General features: G+C 38.8%; 1 protein-coding gene and 1 long non-coding RNA gene across 5 annotated transcripts; one reads left to right on the top strand and one right to left on the bottom strand.

The window, feature by feature from the left end:
- Positions 1-1,380: 1,380 nt before the first annotated feature.
- Positions 1,381-8,828, bottom strand: LOC115730805 (uncharacterized protein At4g18490-like). Of its 4 annotated transcripts, none has more exons than XM_048285554.1 (16): positions 8,752-8,828; positions 7,718-7,778; positions 7,264-7,390; positions 6,772-6,954; positions 5,905-6,642; positions 5,350-5,490; positions 5,131-5,268; positions 3,971-4,162; positions 3,710-3,890; positions 3,527-3,594; positions 3,400-3,439; positions 3,152-3,219; positions 3,026-3,062; positions 2,761-2,937; positions 1,783-2,072; positions 1,381-1,625 (listed from the first exon to the last, which is right to left on the bottom strand). In XM_048285554.1, exons 1-15 carry the CDS (start codon positions 8,770-8,772, stop codon positions 1,875-1,877), a joined length of 2,370 nt encoding a protein of 789 aa, XP_048141511.1. In that variant the 5' UTR covers positions 8,773-8,828; the 3' UTR covers positions 1,381-1,625; positions 1,783-1,874. The 4 variants fall into 4 exon arrangements, with proteins under 4 accessions (XP_048141511.1, XP_048141512.1, XP_048141510.1 ...); XM_048285555.1 differs by lacking the exon at positions 8,752-8,828 and having other exon boundaries at positions 1,783-1,855; positions 1,962-2,072; positions 7,718-8,680; XM_048285553.1 differs by lacking the exon at positions 8,752-8,828 and having other exon boundaries at positions 3,026-3,056; positions 7,718-8,680.
- Positions 3,476-13,862, top strand: LOC125316671. The gene is made up of 3 exons (XR_007199764.1): positions 3,476-3,485; positions 3,944-3,963; positions 13,687-13,862. It is a non-coding gene; the product is annotated as an uncharacterized LOC125316671 (long non-coding RNA).
- Positions 13,863-14,888: the final 1,026 nt, after the last annotated feature.

Below are 14,888 nucleotides of genomic sequence, written 5' to 3' on the forward strand. Positions count from 1 at the left end.
AACCCGTTTGGGCCCGTAATAACTCTCGACTTTCTCGAACTCATCACGAGCCGTCGACTTTGGGGACTCGACATGGACCGTCGACCTTCCGAATTCCCGGACGAGAGTGCGAGCCTCGGAGCCGGTCCAGGAAAAGGCTATCAGCATCAGGCACATGCATAATCCCAACCTGGCCATCGAACTTTTGATCAGATTACAATGTATGGGTTTTTGGTTGGGAGAGGACTACAATCACTTGGTATATATAGCCCTCATCGTACCCTCAACTTTTCTCTCTTTCTTTCTTTCTTTCTTGTCAAATGAATAGAAGTGGCGAAACAGAGACCTTCGCCCAATCAGCCAATCGGATAGGAACTCAGAGAACCCTTGTGCTAATTTTTATAAAGTCAAAGCACATTCCCGACCAGTGGAGTCTTGAATACGTGGTGCCAAATCAACTCACTTGTCAGCTACTTCGTTACCAATGCCTTTCTTGTCCTGGTCGAATGGATTGGTTCTCAATTTGGCTTCTTTCTAAGTATTGTCGACTCATTCAACCTTTTGTCCTGATCAGCTAGACGATCTTCCGAATCCAACTATTGTCGTTACTCAACTTTGCTTTGAGGCTCCCAATCCCGGCCGTCTCTGGTGGATTCACGCCCTTACCGAGTGTCCTTTGTTGCGTTTTGGCACCGAAGACGCAATGTCTTTTTCTTGGGATCTTGACAAATGATCCACTTAGCAACTTGATATATAGAATAAAGTTAACAAAACTATAACCTAAGCCATCACAATAAAGTGTTGGTTAACTCCATCTAAGTTAAGATATCATATCACGATATCACAAGTTCGATTATTCATTCTTTTCACCTAAATAACTTTCGAAAAGTAATACGTTCACACAGTTCAAACTTCCATTCTTCTATCAATGGCAATCACACCCGGGCTATTGAGATATAAAAATTACTGCACTTTTTGACAGCTTAAACCTTTGGAACTACTTATCGCACACTTGAACTCTAAGAAAACCAATGTCGTTCATGCACTTCTTAAGAACACTTCCAGGAGTGCGTGTAACCGTACCTGATATCTCGCGAAACTCTAGACAGCAATTTCGGACCTTGAAGTTTCCATCAATTCTCGCATAGAGGTCATCTATAAGATAAATGAAGATACAAACTCGCGACCTTAAGCCTATTAACCGAATAGGTTGGGCATCTTCTGACAATTCAAATGTCGCACGATCCAAAATTTCATATTGGTGCTGCCCTGGCTCCCCTGCTGTTAAGAAAACACTTAAGCCTAGACACGGAGGAGTCTTTTATAATGAGCTCCAGCAGAAACCCGGGCACTCTCTAGTGAAAGGAAATAGTAAGTCGAGATTGAACAATTATGAATGTTAAGTTTTAGAAGTTGGTCCCATATTTGAAACATTGACCTCGACAGCATCCCATGAAAATAGGGAGAAGAAAAATATAGTCTTGATTCAGCAAGCCACCTGGAAATGTCCTCGGGATTTCATCCCGAACCAACAGTACACAAAAATGTAGACTATCCCTGAATATATGCAGGAAGCCAGTCCGCTTCCATAAGTTGTAATCCAGAAGCCTGAGAAACAAGCACGCGTATACTTTCCTGATTCATAACTGCACCCAGGTTCAGAAGAGACTCTGATCACGTGGGCAATTCACATGTTTGTAGAGGCCCATGCATGCATCTCCTATGGTCTCCTGTGATTCGGTTTTGGTATGACTCGGCGCATGTGTGTGTTTTGTGTGTTTGAGAAAGAGAGAGAGAGAGTACCTCAACTGATGCTACTTCAAATGTGAATCTCCTTTGACATGAGCTGTGATGCAAACTTCTGCACCCTACGGATGTTTTATCTGGTGAAGGAATTACAAAGAAATGCCAAAAGAGAGAAGAAACATATCATGGACAACCCAAAGAACATCCCGTGAAATCATTGATAACCAGAAGGATATCTGTTCATCGTAGATGGGATGATTAAGCATTAACAGATTGTTGTTGTTCACAAGTGCTCGAACAAGCAATTCTTTAGCTTCTTCTTGCTTCTTCTTTAGCATGTTGCAGATCTGCAAGACAATTCCCTTAGGCAGCCAATGTATTGCCAGCAGAAGGACCACAGACATGGTAGAATAGACAAGAGGCAACAGTTCAATGCCCTTCTCTGTAATATCATCAGTCTAGTTTCCAATGGCCTTCTGAAAACTCAAATGCTTAAGATAGACAATTATAGAAAATAACTATAAAGTACAAGAGATTCGTCCTTAAGGATAATTAGGTCAGCTGTCGAAGAAATCACAATTTCCGTATTAGGCAGGTTCTCTTCATCAATTGATTTCTAAACTCAATACATGACGATGCATAATGTCAATGAACGCATGACCAAATTAGCGGAAGTGAAGAGCAGACATCCAGTAGTAAAATGCACAAAATCAAGAAGCTCAGGCTTGCTCATCCAATCCCCCACCCCAACAAAGAAAATAAGAAGTAAACAGATAAAAGAAATAATTAAAAGAAACTCATCTCAACCACTCATCCTGTAAGCCACAGAATGTTGTCCATGGCAACTACTCCCTGTAACTTGACAACCTCGTATTTTCTTTTCCTAGTTCTTTGTTGTCACTGTTACTGTCTCTCTTCTATAATCTTCATGGTCTCTGACTATAGTCTACAATATGCCTACAATTGATTGCCAAAGCCAAAAAGTGCATAAGCAACTCATTTATAGCGAAAATAATTTAGCCACAATTCACTTACATCTTCAAGTTCCGTTGTATAAGCTTCGGCCTTTTCAACATTTTCATCACTTTCCATGATCAACGGACTTCCAACTTCGGTTGACCTCACCTTAGGAGAAATCTTAAGCTGCAATTTAGGATGGTCACCAGACAAACTGTTGGTTTTGCTCTGTTCGGTGCTCTCATGATTGCAAACCTGAAACATATAATCTAAGAAACCAGTAAGGAACAAGTTTCGACTCTCTGTTAAGGTGGAAAAACTTAAGAAGGTTCTGTCCATTTACCTGTTCTGTGACAACAGCTCCAAAGGATTCTCTGAAACTTCGGAAGTGTCAAGGGTAAGAACATTACTTCCACAAACAAAACCCAGTCACAGGAGCAAGGGTGGTGGAGTTATTAGCACTCTTCACCTTTTTATACTTGGAGATTCAGAGGGCCATTCCAGTGGACTAAATGACATCAAATTGGCAACTGATCCCTGCAAGTTAGACAATCGCGACTTCTAGTGCATTACAAAATAGCATCTTCAAAATTACATTCGCAACACCCTATGGAAGAGGTGTAAGGTATTACTTGAAAGTCTGAAGAGCAAACAATAGAAAGGAAACTCAGATGATTTGCCCTATGAATTGAGAAGTGGCTGGTTTTATCGATTTACCTGATCTGTGACAACAGTTTCCAAGGATTCTCTGAAACTTCTAAGATGTCAAGAGTAAGAACATTACTTCCACAAACAAATACCAAGTCACAGGAGCAAGGATAATCGAGTTATTAACACTCTTCACCTTTTCTCACTTGGAGACTGAGAGAGCCGTTTTAATGGACTAAATGGCACTAAATTGGCATCTGATCCCTGCAATATAGACGTATGCATTACAAAATAGCATCCTCATAAGTATATTTGCAACACCCTATTGAAGAGGTGTAAGGTATTACTTGGAAGTGAAGAGCAAACAACAGAAAGGAACCTCATATGATTTTCGCTTTAAGGATGAATTGAGAAGTGACTGGGTGTCGGTGCTTTTGCGACAATGAGCTAACCCATGTGCTGCATCACCTGGCATAGCCGTTATTTGCTCAGAGTCTCTCTTGGAACTGATTTCCTCTGTAGGATTAGAACCAAGTTGATCTTCTTTGGTTCTTGTGGCCCTGCACATATTGACATCTTGGTCTCTAAAAGTATCTATGGTTTCAACTAGCAGGACATCAAGTTAGGATGCAGGTTAGACCTCATCATTTTCAAGCTAGTAAGATGAAAAGCCCTCTTGCCAGAATTAAGAGAGTTACTGTTCTTCACATCAACATTTCTGACCGTGGAATCCTTAAAAGATTCCTTGCTTGAATTAGTGACTTCAGGATTCACACATATGTTAACAATTGGTTTTGACAACACATTTAAACTTCCCGTCTTGCATAGAGAACTGCAAAAGTTTAGTGCAAGCAGATTAAGCATATGCAAAATAATGCAGAGTCAAAGGACTAATCCAATATATGCACTCTACTTGTTAGAGCTGGCAATGTCTAAGGCAGGATATGACTTAACATGAACAACATCACACATAAAACTGATATGACATGACATTGACATTGACGCATCTTTTCTATAATCAGGAGTTATTTCAGTCTTAAAAGGAAATGTCATTTAAAGGAACACCACTCTCCCATTTCATGTGACTCAAAAGGTTCAAACTGAACATGAACATATCATTCTACAGCAGATTGTGAACCCTACTTCCAGGCTTGTAGTCTTTTAGCAGATAATTTAGTCATATTTTACCAGAGACAGATGTCAATATCCTCTTTAAAGCATAGTATGAAGAATTTAATGAGCTTTCCTGGCCAACAATAACGGGTGAACTTAAGACTTGAGAGACAATTGCACGTAAAGGTTTATAATTTCAGCTGAAAAGGCTTTAATTTCCATGAACAGCAAGCAAATAATCAAGAACATCAAAATATTTTCACATATATCTACACAAGAGTTGATCAAACTAGTAATGTACAGTAATTTTACATATATCAACATATGTGTTGATCAAACTAGTTATATACAGCAATTAGTAGTGTCCAATGTCTCAATGCAAACTATGAAAAAAAAAAAAAAATTCTCATTTCACCCTAGTTGGAAGTCCATCGGATAACAGAAGAGTAACAACCAGTGCACCTTTATATGGAAAGGAGGTAAACTTTTCCCTTTAATTACCCTTTTCTTCCTTTTCTGTTTGTATGTGGGTGGAGGAGTGGCAGTGAGGAGGAGATAACTTACACATCACTCACCCACTGTTAGCTACTGTTAAGTGAAGTACATGGGAAAAAAAAAATTACTAGAATTTCAACAGAATTTCAGACAGCTCTACAGTTGCAACTCGATTGGGTACAGAAGCCTCACCCCAGTTGAGAAGTGGGTCTCACACTGATATGGCTTCCCGTCAGAGGATGTTGACTTTTTGTTTGCTCCCTCACCAGTGAATTTAGACCACTGAGTGACTTTCCCGCAACTAGAGAATCCTTGGCATTGTCGCCCAACCTGTTGAAGATTGCATAAACGATGTGACGTTGTAAAGCATGGAATATCCAAAGAAACTGTAATCAAAAAGAAAATCTTCACCTAGTTTCATTTAGATGTACAGAAGCAAGTCTTTTGCTGCTAAATTGAGTAAGCTTTCTCCCAGTTGATGGTTCTCGAGAAGACTGACTCTTAATTTCCTCTGATCTCTTGAAAAACTTTGAGTGTGCTTGTCCAGGCTCTCTACCAGTAAAGAAAAAGGACGATTTTTAACTGCAGGTTCTCTGCTTGGGACATTTACATAGTACCAAAACAGAGCTAAGAAGTGCAAAAATGTTATGTTGTTGATCCCCCTATCTTTTTACTGAACTCTGGAAATCACCATAAAATGCATCAACATGATAGCAAAAACTCAATGAATGAGTGTATCAAACTGATAATCACAAGAACTTGCATTCCTGTTAAATATAAAGTTACGGATGCATATGCTTTCCAAGTTTTCACAAAAATCAACTAACAAGAGTCCATGTTTCTTAAAAGGAGACATTAATGGCTCATTGCTCTAGTTTGGCATGGCAGAAACTTGCCAATACCATCCCAACATGGATTCCCTCTCATTCATCTAATCACTTAAAGGTAAGGGATAAATGGGACAACCTGAAAACAGATATTTCACTGTCGTGCAGCACTTTACTTGGGATAATACAGGCTGTATCATTAAGATTTGTATCAGGCTTGGCCTCTTGGTTATCAGCCTTAGTAGCATTCAATGTATCAAGAAAAGGTTTATTGCTTCCTTTTGCCTCGCCTTCTGTTCCTGGAACATGTGGCACACTTGAACCTTCTGACTGCGAGTTGCCGTGAGAATATGTGGCTTCCCCTGCCATTTCTTCCCTGTTACTCTGCTCCTCACCCAAAGTGGAATTCAAACCTTTGACGATCCACAAATCTTTTCTTGGAAGCTCTGGGATGGTACTTAAATTTGTGTCAACTGCGGGCTGAATATGTACTTCTCTTGGTGCTGTTTTGTCCAATGAATAATCTTGTTGATCAGATTCTTGAGCACACGTGCTGTTTGTCCTTTCAAAAGAAGATTGTTCTGCAATTGAATTTCTACAGGCCGCGGGCTTTGGCACCTGATCATCCATTCTTGGGTTAGGCATAGAAGCTGAACTTACAGAAGTTTCTACTTGAATCTCTGATGTACCCACACAGCGTGTTGATTGAACATTATTAATCATAGCATTATCCTCACAGTCAGGAATTGCCTCAGGAAGGCGAGTTTTTGAGCCCTGGTGCTCATTCATCTCCGATGATCTCCCTTTGCTTCCTATAACCTTCTTCCCACCTTGTTCTCCCTCAGTTTTGGGTGAATCAAGATTAAAGCCATCCAACCTGGATAGCACAAATGATTGCTAAGTTCCTAGATTGCAATCACAAGTCATGACATTTCCCTTCACTTGAAAATATAACCTTATGTATCAAAGAATAAGCCCAAATGTATACGTTGTGAAGCTGTCTTACTCATTAAAATCAAAGGAGAAAGAAAATCTTTTCTTGGAATTTCCTTCATCAAGTGATTCTGCTTCATTTCTGTCCTTGTTGTTTGGAGATTTCTTAGATGGACAGGAGAAATCAAGATCCGGCATGTCCACTTTGAATGATGATAACTTGTCAAAATCAGCATCCAGGTTAAAATCGACATCCCTGAAAAAGGTTTTTTCACTATCAATCCACAGAAAGCAGAGACATATCCCACTCTCATAACAAGTAAGATTGTGAGAAGCTTTCATACTCCTTCACCATCATCCATTGTTTTAATGATTTTTGAAGTGGTTGAATGATATGTAAAGCATGGCTCACTAAATCACCCCGGGCATTATTCTCCACAAAGAGGTAATTGTACGGGGTACAATAAATGTAACCAATACAAGTATGAAGATAGAATATCAAAGTTAGATTCTGTCTCAATGCCGATTTATTAGCTAACTGCCTATACTTTTAAGTTTCACTTACAGTTTATCAAAGTTGAATTTCTTCGTCATGCCTTTGCCAACTGTATCAAAGTTAAAATCCACTGCGTCATCTTCCGCCACAGACAACGACTTCCAGGAGGTAAGGAACTCCTTTCCAAATTCAGCATCTGTTGAAATTGGATTTAACATTGAGCTATGATCAACATATCTAACTTTCATATGATGCGGCCAAAAATGTGTATAAGCAATCATCCTAATCAATGACAAGGATGAAACCTATTTTAACATTAAGAACTCTTTAATTAGATTTTCAAGTACATGCAATGTATGCTGCACTAATTATTGACCATGATATCAATAGAGTCATATGTCAGGCCATACTAAATAAACAAATATATTAGGTTTTGAAATAAAGAAATATGCATCCTTGTGGTACCATTCCACATCTGAAGTGAATTAACTGTATTTTTAGATTTGTCAAGCTTATAGAGTACCTAGTAATGATTTATCCTCTTTCCGATTCACCACTGCAGTTTCCTTTGGTGATTCTGCCATCTGCAAGAGAAAGTGTGAGGATAGCATAAGAAAAAAGAGAATCTAAATGGCCCTCAGAATTTGCAAAAGAAAAGGGAGAATTAATTGCAAACCCTTTAGGTTGGCTATACTACACAGCAACCTCCTCTCTTCATGAAAGCAACATCTCTTTGCTAAAACATTGCATCTATAACATTTTTGCACTTATCTTTTGCAGAAGCATATATAAACTAGCCTTGGAGGGACCTTAGCCAGTCCATTAAAGTGAAAAACCCACAGCTTGACATATAAACAGTTCATACAGGAGCAGCACTTACTTATACAAAGTGGTTAGGTGGAGAGTTGCAAGCTTTAAATCTAAAATTGAGAGACCAAAAACACCCATATATACGTGCCACTGTCATATACTTCTGAAGATTCATTTTTCATCCTACAAATGCAAAGGTAATGGATCTCCGATTTGACAGCAGTGATGAGATGGACGGCTAATCACTACAAAACAGTAACGATCATTTCAAGTTTTCTCTGCCTTGATTCAAGTGGGACATGAGTCTCGCATACTTCTAATATGAAATGTCTGAAGGAGTTCAACTAGACCGCAAGTGGATCCACTATAGCTATTGCAGAGGATGAACAAATGCAGTATTAAACAGTTAATACAGGGGCAAAGCACAGGGGTCATCCAGTATAATCTATGCCAAGAAAAGAACACGGATGCTAATTTAACATAAGAAACTGTAAGATTGATTTTGTGCAAATGAATTAATGGCTGTCATATAGGAGGACCTATCACATTCAGATCATCCGATTTTCAGCACAGTGAAGTTCAATTAAAATGAATGCTATTGAAAAAAAAAAAAATACATCAGAACAGCTACTTATCATGGCAACATTTCTACAAAGAGAGGTGCCGCAAAATAGCATTATCTTTGTGAAACTGCCCTGAGCAGCGAAAAAAATCTCCTACTCATATCTCAGAAGTCAAGACAATGACCTGGTAAATGCTGCAAGTCATAGTGATAATTCTCTACATAAGCGTCTATATTGCGGTGAAACAGCAAAGAGCTACAGACTTAGGCTTACGGCAATTCACGCCAGAATACTCGCAGAGGTATATCAGAGAGATAAACGTAGTAATTAAGAAGAAATTCTTCGCTGTGCCTAACCTACAAAATCATAGAAGATGCTCGAACGAACTCGATAAGGCCAATCTACATCGATCACAAACAGGTCTTCTGAAATCAAACGGACCTAGAGTCCAAAGGAACCTCGTCATCTGAAAAGTTCGCGCCTCATCAAGTTCACCATCGGAAAACTACGCGCGCTCGTGAAGTACCTCCGCTTAACACTACGAAGCAATCAGCGAACGCCGATATTTCGGAGGTACGAGCAAGGAAGACGCAACGAGAACTCCTAAGAAGCCATAGCAGAAGGAATCGACGGGTTACAGAAGCTCAAGATCAATTCGCATATGTCAACACAAGATGAATTGCTATACCGAGACAACCGGAGGATCTACAGTACCTCGCTTGCGATTGCGACAGCGAGCGAGCGAGCTCGAGCGAGGGAGAGAGAGAGAGTCGACTCGGTTTGAATCGAGATGAGAGAGAAGTAATCTGGTTTTCTGAGGTTTTGAATGGCGACTCTTTATATATATATGAGGGGACCGGCGAGTGATCGACGGAGGTTCGCTTTGATCGACTCGTCGTGCCTTCGCCGGGAGTTTTCCAGACATGATTCCGATTTTGCCCCTCCAGGAGAAACATTTTCACTGGACTCCGTTTGATTGACGGAGAATGAATAACGAAGAAAATTTTTTTTCAAAAATGACGATTTATATCGTTTAGAAAGATGAATTAATTGATTAATTATTTCAAACGATAGTAAAGCATCATTTTTTAAAAATATTTTTTGAAATCATTCATTTTTCGTAAAATAAAGAAATATATCTTCAAAAATTTTAATAATTTAGATATTTCTTGATTGTTGATCACGTGGACCCATATTTGGGAATCACGTGATCAATGACCTGAATAGATTCGGGACATGTAGGCTCCGGTCCACATGAGCATTTACCCTCGCTTTGAAACTCGAGGAGCTATTCGTCGATTGCTACCCAAACCCATCTCACATTCCTACTATGATGCCAAAGAAGAGGGCAAATTTATCCGGGAATAACTTAAAAGATGGCGCGACTAGGAATTAAGTTCTAGGTCGTCCTTGGCAATTTGATTTATTGCGGAATTATCTTTCCTTGCGTGTAATGACAATAACTCTATGAGTTAAACCTTGAAACGAAGTACGTTGAACATTTCGCCCCTCAAATTGGACGGGGACAAAGCCTTGCAATTACAAATCTACTATTCTGAATATGTTTGTTACGAGAGATTTATTAGGAACGTGAATCTTTGAAGGAAAAAAAATAGAAAAGAAGACAAGTGAATTTTTACGTGGAAAAACACTTCTAAATCAGAAACGGAAAAAATCACGATGCCGCACTAAATAATTTCTTCACTATCAACAAATTGGAGTGCCTCTTTCTCAGCCGACCTTAGTTCTCTCTTTTCCCTCTTACCTTCACAAGGCTCTCTTTTTCAACTTCCATGGAGGGAGCGGTTTGAGCTAGATCTCTCCATCCCTTTCTTCTTAAGTTGTTTTGGTTCTTTGTTTCATTTTCTCGTTTTCCTCTCTTTCGATTTAGTCTAGATCTAGAAGTTTCTCTCTCTTGTTTTGTGGAGATATCTATCCCGATCTAATCTAGATTTGAGGTTTTTTGCATGTATATTTTCGGAGCTTCGCTTTGCTCAGATTTCATTGGTGAACAAATTGAATTTTGAAAAAGATCAGATGAGCTTCGTAAAGGTTTCTCTCTTAAAGGAGTAAGATATACGCTCGTTCAACTATTTCATTCTGCTCGATGATGATGTTGGGAATGCCAATCATAGGCACACACCTCTAAAAGGCAAAGTCGTAGCATTAGATAAAGTTCTCGGTGTGTGTTCACTATTGAAGACGGATTCGGTGATCGGCCGCTGATTTTGATGTGAAGAAGTTATATATGTGCTCTTTGAGTGTGTGACATATAATCTCGTTCTCATGATTTCTCTGGTTATCTAGAACTTATTTTGGTTTGAAGTTGCGTGTGATTTGTCTTGGTTAAAAGTTGTGCTCTTTGAAGAGAGATGTTTCTCTATTATATTTCGATCGAAGAAGTGAATGAAATATTAGTTTGACCAAAGAAAAAAAATCTCTTCACTATCAAATTATTTTCTCATTTTGTCTATTTGATAACTAATTTCGTGAATTGATATCTAATAATCTCATGCTAGATTAGTATCAGACTTTGAGGCACTTTGGTAGCACTTTTCAAGCAAAATTTTATATTTCTTCATTACGATATCCTGAGACTGCTAATATCTTCGCCACCATCTATTGCTTCATGTTTCAAACGTTAGGAATGCGAAAAGATAAGGGAACAGGGTGTGGCGGCAAGAATGATGGTTTCAAAATCGATGACGACAATGACAGCCGCATCTACGAATGCGGGCTTGGCGAACGATCGAACTCAATATCTTTCTTGTGATTTATTTTTCTATCATACTTCTAACTCTTATCTTTGTCTCTTTACAAACCGCTGGAGTCGAACCCCGTATCTACGCTACTAACGTCCTCCCAATCCTTTTATCAGCATAGCCACAATGCCTATTGGCCATATTTCTTGTGATTTCAATTGGTCTAAAATTGATCTGCTCTAAGGCTCTATTTGTTTCATGAAAAATGTGGCGTTTTTGGAAAATATTTTTCAAGATTTCATTTTTTGGTGTTTTTCTTTTTATTTTTAGAATTTGATTTTTCCAATTAATTTATTTTTTTATTTTTTTTATTGTTTTATTTTTTTATTTTATTTTCTTTGTCTTCTACCTTTCTTCTTCGGCTGGCCATTGCATTGTCATCTCCCTCTTCCATCCATCATCATCTTCTTCTTCAGCACACAAAGAAGAGAGCTTTCGTATGGACTATGGACACCACCTCGAGGAGCTCTGGGATTGCGGCAATCGGCGAGCAAGTCGTCTCTTAGATTTAGAGCCCGGCCATAGCAATGATCGACGACCGATAATCGACCCCCAAGCCTCGCCACCAATGGGCGAGGCTTGAGCTCGCCAGATTCCGGCGGTTGAGCCTCAACCTCGCTCGAGGTTGGCGAGGAGGGCTTGAGGCCAATGAAGACTTTTTTATTATTGAGTGCTTCTCCATTCCTCGTCGTTCCATAATCAAGCTTGTCAATGATCCTCATTCCTACCGGATGGCTAGTTTAGGATATTAATTTTTTTGCAAGTCAACTAAGCCATCCATTTTTTGATGACTTCGCTCGAACATCTTTAAGGAAACAACAACACTTTTCAAAATGTGAAGAGAATTGGTTGAATACGACCTTGGGAATAATACAGGTTGTATCATTGAGATTTGAATCAAGCTTGGCCTCTTTGTTATCAGCCTTAGTAGCATTCGAGGTGATACTGATTTATTACGCAATTATCATTCCGACATGTAATGACAACACTTATTAACTAAGCATTTAAATCAAGGCATGGTTCGGTTGCATATGAATTTTTAGTACATTAGGGGCCTGTTTGGTAACGTTTTTGTTCTAAAAAAGTGATTCTGATTAAAATCATTTTTTTTTATTCTGTTTCCGAACGAGTTTTAGATAATCATAACGCGTTTGGTATTTGCATAAAATTTCTGTTTCCGGAACAGAAAAACGCGTTTGGTTATTGCACAAAATTTCTGTTTTGGGAAATAATTTATCTTCCCAATTTTTCATTTAAATCAAATAATTACATAATCACATTTGATAACTTTCCTCGGACCCCACGGTTGCAATCGTCTAGCACCATGACATTTGTTTGGCCAAAATAGAGATACTTCGGGTTTATTCCTTGGAAGGATAATACGCTAAAATTGTTATTTTCCCTTGCTTCTCTTGAGGCTATGCATATGCCAAGGACTTTGATTATCTTTTATTGCTTAGAATGAATAAATTCCATCTCCGCTATACAAGTGGCTCAATTTTACCCTTGGATACCATACGAATGGTCACCGATGCAGTATGATACTCCGGCAACAAATTAGACAGCACTTAGGAAAAATCGAAAGGAAAAATCACCAAAAATAGGATTTGCCAATTAAATGTACCCATCTCCTACTTTTTGAGATTTTTTGGGAACGAGTTGCCCATGAGGGGCAAAATCGTCATTTGGGAGAAATCGGAAGATAAAATTGTCAAAAATAGGATTGACCAGTTTAAATGACCCATCTTCTAATTTTTGAGATTTTTTTTGAAATTTTTGGAATTTTTCTGATTTTTTCCCTTTTTTAAGAATTTTTATGAATTTTCCATTTTTTGGATTTTTTTTAATGATTTTCTGATTTTTTTTATTAATTTCCGAAATTTTCATTAAAAAATTCATCCGAATCGGGTCGGGTTGACCCGGCCCACACCTCGTGGGCGCCCGACAAAAGTGAGAGAAGACTTTCGTTGCCTTTTTTATTCTCAAAAGTGTTCTTTTTTGGAGAAGCAACTTTTTTTGTTTCTTATTGTTGGTCCAAAAGTGTTCTCGGAAGCAAAATCAAAATCAGAATCAGAATCATTTGCGTTATCAAACATGTTTATGATTCTTTTTTGTTACGGGAATAGAATCAAAAAGAATAGAAACGTTATCAAACAGGTCTTAGGTGTCTTAAAGAGTCTTCGGGTGACTTTGAGTATGCTTGTTGAGAGAGATTTTCACATATTTCCCTGATTTCATGACTTGGCGTGTAAAATTTCTTAGGCTAGATTATCGTCGGACTTTGGAGCTCTTTTCAAATGAAAATTTTCATGATATTCTGAGATTGCTAACATCTTCGCCACTATCTATTGCTGCAGGTTCAAAAATTTCCAAAATGTGAATAGAAAATGGAGGTGGGTGCCGCAGCAAGGACGACGGCTTCGACATCGTTCACGACAACGACGTTAGCATCTGTGCATGGTGGCTTCAAAGAAGATGATCTAGTGTTGCATTAGCCGTGTCACACTTAGAAGCTTTCTTGGAAGAACAGGTTCAGGGTAGATTCCTAGAAGCATCTCCTAATTCAAAGTAAACAAAACAAGAGTAGACCCATACAAATCCATCACCATCCCACATTGATGCCGGAGCATCGGTACCTTTTTGAAGATGTCGATCCTCCAAGAGAGTTGCTGATTTCATGGTCATTGATCGGCTTTTTTGTTGCCGTTTTACAAGCTTGTTGTCCATTCAAAGCTACTAATCGGCTACCTATCAACCGGGAGCTGTTCTGGAAGATTTCTTTCAATGTTTGCTGACCTTTCAAGGCGTCTATTCAGCTGCCCATGAGGATGAACGGAAGTTGAGTCTAAGTTTAATGAGTCTTAAGTGTGTTGTAGTTCTCAAAGAGTCAAAAGTTTGAGTCTCCTAAGTTTTTAATGCATTTTCTAGTTCCTAGGACTTTTTCACCTTTTTAGTTCTTATGTCTTTAAATGCTTAGTCTTTTTCCTATGTAGTTGTCACTCATGCTTGGAGGATTATTCCATGCTCGTCTATATAAGCATGCTAATATGAATAAAAATTCAGATTTGATTGCATCCATAAACTAATTGAGTCATTGGCTTAAGAAACAAGAAGGATTTCTTGTTTTGCTCTTGTCCCATATGAGTGGCAAGCCGATTTATCCATTTACGTTATCATTTGTATTACCTCCTACTTTTCTACATCAATTTGAGGTCATCCAACTCTGATCTTAGGTCTGATAAACCGAACCCGAGGTCGAGCAACGCAAATTGAGCTCGAGCACCAGCATCAATGGAGGTTGCGAGGAACCAAGAAGATGAAGAATCCGAAGATAAACAAATAGAAAAATTTAGATTTCTCTAAGAGTATCCGATCGATCTGAATTTCCACGTCATAGGGAACGAGTTATTTCCTTTTCATCCAGAAAACGCTGGGGTTTGATTGGTTTTACTTTTCCTATTCACCCCACAATTATTTCCTCATGACGTGGCCTCTTTCTCATCGACCAATATCATTCCAGCTTATGGTCTTCGTCGTCAAAAAGTGCCATTTTCTCAAC

The sequence above is a fragment of the Rhodamnia argentea genome, chromosome 9, assembly GCF_020921035.1.
Source record: "Rhodamnia argentea isolate NSW1041297 chromosome 9, ASM2092103v1, whole genome shotgun sequence".
Classification (NCBI taxonomy): domain Eukaryota; kingdom Viridiplantae; phylum Streptophyta; class Magnoliopsida; order Myrtales; family Myrtaceae; genus Rhodamnia; species Rhodamnia argentea.

What these genes read in the sequence shown, in the direction of transcription:
- LOC115730805 (XM_030661416.2), bottom strand. Translation starts at nt 7,805, where the DNA reads ATGCTATCCTCACACTTTCTCTTGCAGATGGCAGAATCACCAAAGGAA. An exon ending in TAAAGCGAAAATCATATGAG is followed by an intron (nt 3,595 to 3,709) that starts GTTCCTTTCTGT and finishes TCTATATTGCAG; the next exon opens with GGATCAGATGCCAATTTAGT. An exon ending in GAATCTCCAAGTATAAAAAG is followed by an intron (nt 3,063 to 3,151) that starts GTGAAGAGTGCT and finishes ACACTTCCGAAG; the next exon opens with TTTCAGAGAATCCTTTGGAG.